Source organism: Eurypyga helias, unplaced genomic scaffold (genome assembly GCF_000690775.1).
Source record: "Eurypyga helias isolate BGI_N326 unplaced genomic scaffold, ASM69077v1 Scaffold52314, whole genome shotgun sequence".
NCBI lineage: Eukaryota > Metazoa > Chordata > Aves > Eurypygiformes > Eurypygidae > Eurypyga > Eurypyga helias.
In genome coordinates, this window is record NW_010249198.1 from 1 (window position 1) to 5,032 (window position 5,032).

Here is a 5,032-nt window from a genome sequence, read left to right on the forward strand (position 1 = left end):
GGGAGGAAACCGAAGCGGGGCTGCCTCGGCAAATAGGCGTGTGCTGGGGTGTCCCCGCGGGTGTTGACATCCGTGTAGGGTAGAAGGAGGAACAGCTCGGCTGAGGAGCGCGGAGTGCGCCGGTATCGCGGGGCGTTGGGGGCACCGCCTGCCGAAACGCCGCTGCCCTGGCTGCCGGGGGGGGTCTTAACGCCTGTAAGAGCCGGCCAAGTTTTGGGTTAAAACACGATTAAAATCTATCGCTCTCCTTCCTGAAGTTCAGCAGTTCTTTGCAGCTGGCTGCGCGTCGCCGTGTTTCACAGGTGCCTTCCAGACCGAACTTACTCCGTGGCATTTAGTAGCTTATTATCAAAACTCTCACAAACAGCTTAACAGAGCTGCTGTTTCCGTGGTGTAAAAGTTGGCAGATCAGCCTGCTTCGCCGGTCGGTGTGCTGGAGCAGACAGCTTGCTTCTTCACTGAGCGCTTAGCACATTGGAAGGGAGAGAGGCCTGGACGGTTTGTGTCCCTGGCTGTCACTAGTCGCTGTGAAGTATCTTCACAGAGTTATTTTGTTAAATCTCATGTGCAGCCAACGTTTGGGGGGGCGAAGCAGCAGTGAGCAAATTAATATTACTCATAGTGGACCTAGCAACGCTAGCTGTTGGCATCGTGTGATGAGAACGGTGGCGTGAGCACTAGCTGTGCTGAAGGCAGCTTTCAGAACCGAAATCTCAACGTGGGCATTTGTGCCTGGCTGTTTGTTTAAATACACGTTTATATTAGTGTGGATCCTTAGCAATCATTTTGTGACTTCGTTCACAAGCTCGACAGACCGCTTTCAAAATCTTGGGTCCTTGGCTGTGTCATGCATACGACAAAAGGAAAATACTCTGAATGTTGAGGTTTTTGAATTGTTAGAATCTGAAATTGACTCTAAACCAATTTACTTGTATATTTGGACTCTGAGACTCCAGAAACTGTTAGGAGTAGCCTAAACAGGTGTTCTGCTACCCCAGACAGCTGCGGCACAACTTTGGTTTTTTTCCAGAAAATGAAAGTCAGAAACAAACAGCAGAGATTTCCATTTCTGCTTTTCCTAATAACATACCAAATGTTTCCTACTCCACATACTTTAAAGGATATGAGAGGCTTGACTTCCTTTTCATGTGGAACAGTTTTTAGGCCCTACCCAGAGGGATTATTGAGAAGAAAGTATAAACAATTGCACACCTTTATTATCTCTGTTTAAAAGACTTTGTGCTAGCAATTTGTGTTTTAATTCATCAGTCATGTGCAATGTATTTGTTTTTCTGTGCTGCTTAGCAAATGTAAAAGAAAAAGACCCACCACAAGAAAAAGACACCCAAAACAAAGTTCCCAGATTTTTAATATCCTTTTTTTCTAATTATGTTACTGTCCTCTTGCTCTACAAAAGTAGTCATATGATGACTAAGGCATGAAAAGTAATCCTGTGGATTTTGTTGCAGAAGCAGTTTGTGCTAACATGGTCTTCAAGCAGCCTGTCTTGATACCTGTGGTGATGTAACTCAGGAGGTTATAGGAAGTGCTGTTAAGTTATTCATTACCCTGTATTGGTTTTCCGTTCCATTTAAATGAGTAGTATATCTTTACTCTTGAAAATTAGATAATAAAGTCTGGTATACTTGGGAGTCTGCAAATGCAATGACTGCAACTCAGAAACTGGTTTCACTACATTACAACATTTTAAGCTCAGAAAGAGACAGTTTGGCAAAAAATAACACTGCCTGAAAGAAGAAATAGTGCACTGTACTGACAAAGCCCTGAACTGTGACACGTTTAAAACAAGAGGGTATAGTGAATTTATCTATAGTAACTTCTAGGTGGTAGAAATATCAAAATTTTTGTTTGTTTTAAAGCTGTTACAAATGGAACTTCTGGGGCCTGGAGTTTTCTCAGTCATTTGCCAGTACCATCTGCTTTTTCAAAATACTGAGTTTCAAAGCCCCATGTGGAAAGCTGGTTTGCTGTTGAGCTTTTTGGATAGGATTTTCTTTGCTGTTCTATACCCATTGTAAGTAGGTGTTCTGGCAGTTGTAGTTTTAAAATACAAATGTTTTGTTTGGTTAATAAGGGGCTGTATCAGAGTCTAGGTGGGATTTTGTTGGGGGTTTATTTTTTGGTCATTTGTTTTTAGCATTTTTTTTTTTCTGTGGAGTATCTTTTAATGGTTACTACTGTGGCTACTGGGTTTTTTTGTGCCGTCCCACAGGATGAATGTCCTTGATTCGTGAGTAGTAATATAGAATAAGTAGTGTATAATAACAGCTTAAAAACGTAGGATACCTACTTCTATAATAAGCCTTTGGAAATTTTCTTTAGAAACTGTTTTTAGAAGTTCAGTTTTACAGACTAAGTAGAATCCTCTTGTGCAAGGCATTTGGTCATGAAGCATATGTTCTCTTTGACCAGAGAATGGGGATGGAAAAATAAATCTCCTTTGACTTGTAGTTTAAAAGACAATGTAAATACTCTGTTGCTATCAGTTTCAAGTAAATTTATTTATAAACAATAGGATAGAAAAGGAAGTTAGCCTTCTATGACATCTATTTAAAAATAATTTTCAATACCTTGTTTTTATCTCTCATGTCAGGTCTACTGGCAGTATTTACTTCCATACATTTCTTGTGCAAAGTTGGCTATATTTTCTAATTTTCTTGTCCGTTACTGACCTAATTAAAACTAACTTTGTGTATGAGCTTTTCACAAATACTCACTGTGCTGTCTTCTTTTCCTTCTAGGAGTATATTAAGGGACTCTGTGAACCTGAACTAGAAGAAAAGGAGTACTACCCAAAGGACATGCACTGCATCTTTGTTGGTGCACAGAGCCTTTTTCTCAACAGTCTTATTCAGGATACCTGTGCTGATATAACAGTGCTGGAAATAGGATTGCTGAGTATTAAGGGGGGTGCAGAAGCTGTTGTTATGGCTCAAAGTCATGTTCAGCAGTTTGTGAAGCTCTTTGAGAATAATGAAGTCTTACTAAGTGACAATGAATCGGGGATTAAAAAGCAGTTCAGACAATTTGTGGAAGCACATGCAGATAAATATACAATGGATTTACTGATTTTACCTAGCTCATTAAAAAGAGAACTCCTAGCTCTCACACAGTCTGCATGTTGTGAAGTGGAGAGCGATATTATAGATCTTACAGGTTCTGAAAGCCCAACAGAGTTTTTACACAACACATCCTCCAAAGTAATCTCTACAAACAGAGATGGAATAGCAGGTGGTGAGGAAGCACGAAACAATGCTGGGACACCTGTAACTGAGCTCACAAAACAAATGGACACGGTGTTTTCTGATGCTCCTGAAGCAAGTTTTGTTCCCATAAATACTGTGCCTCTGTTAGAGGCAGTGGTGCCTAAAGAAAGGCAGTCATGTAAGAGAAGATCTTCTGATGATGAGGAAAGGCTGCCTAAAAAGCAGTTCTCTCTGGAAAATGATCAGGAAGTGGAATCTGCTTCACACAGTAATCCTTCAGACTGTGATGCAGTTATTGATCTGCTTTCAGATAGCTGCAATGAATCGGATGATCCCAGTTATTGCCTTAAAGAAGGTGATGATATCAGTGAGGAAATGGAATATAAGATTCTTGTGAACTTTTTCAGAACAATGGGATATTCCCAAAATATCGTAGAAAAAGTTATTGGTATCCTAGGGCAATCTGTGGAGCCATTAACATTGCTGGAAGAAATTGAAAAGGAAAATCTAAAATTTCAGAAAGAACACGAACAGCCATCTCAAAAGCCTAGAACTATCAATCCTCCTTTAGGAAATAATGCAAATAATTCACAAAAGCTAGAAGACAAAGGCATTTCTAGCAATAAAAGCCCAATTAAATCCAGTCATACTACAAAAGAGAAAAAAAATGAGTATCACAGAAGAAGAGATTTGCCAAGCACGCAAGTTGATGCAGAAGATAAAATGCATATGTTGGTATGCAAACCTGCTTCTCCTTTCAGTAAAAATTCAGCTATGTGTTATAAACAAGGAGATATTTATTGCCCTGGTAAGATTCACAGTTCAAGGTCAAGTGATATAGAAACTGATGGTGGTGTAACTTTTGGCACTGTACAAGCTGGAGCTCCAAAAGATGTTGACTTTGTAGCCAGAGGGAGCTCAGATGTGCAGCATATCTCAGCTAAGACTAAAACTGCAGTTCAGCAAAAATCTGCAGGGCCCTTGACTGTACAGAATACTCATCCTGGCTTTGAGGACCGATTAGGACACTGCAGCTCTACTTCTCAAGTAAGATCTGTCAACAAACGCCTTTCCCAAACCTCAGATTCTGAAAATCCTGTCCCAAACCAAGTGTCACAAACGCATCCTTCACATCCTGAGAGAGAGACAGTGGGACCACGCAGATATCCTCCTGATCCTTCAGTTACTGGAGTTCAAAGATTTCTGGAATCTCTGAAAAAGCCATACAGACTGGAGTTGAAAAACGATCCTGGGGAACCCTATTTAAAACACATCATTATTGATGGAAGCAATGTTGCAATTTCGTAAGTGGTGTTCTTTTCAGCTCTCTCTATTACAAGTTCAGTGACCTTTCAGAGGAAATAGGGGCTAAGATGTTGCTGTGAAATGTGTCAAGTTTTTGCTAGCTAGCTTTTTGACAGTAGCCACTTTAACTGCCAACGCATGGCAGTTTTGATGGTTTTTCTGCCCCCTTTAGTGACAGCATTCAGCTTTGACTGACTTGGGTGGAGTTACTATTCCTTGTTGAGATGCTGTGCATAGGAGGACATTCAGAAGTTTTTAGCAGGTGCACTGTATGGTGCTTACCTCAGTATGCAAATCCAGCTAGAACAGTGTGGTGGTGGGATATGCTATCATGAAACAATTTGTGTAGACATTAACAAATGCAGTAACTGGTTAAAACAGAATAAGGAAAATCCTTGATTTTGACTTAAAAATTGGTTGGTAACTGCAGTACTCTGGAGAGTGTTTTCTGTAGAGCCTTTCAGGACTCAAGTTTCCTGCTGTGCTGGATTCAGTCAGGA

The 5,032-nt window shown here is 40.6% G+C and overlaps 1 protein-coding gene across 1 annotated transcript; it reads left to right on the forward strand.

The window, feature by feature from the left end:
• Positions 1–2,762: 2,762 nt before the first annotated feature.
• Positions 2,763–4,535, forward strand: N4BP1 (NEDD4 binding protein 1; the record flags this gene model as incomplete). Its single annotated transcript, XM_010151265.1, has 1 exon — positions 2,763–4,535. A coding segment is annotated over one exon (1,773 nt), but the record flags the coding sequence as incomplete, so codon positions are not given.
• Positions 4,536–5,032: the final 497 nt, after the last annotated feature.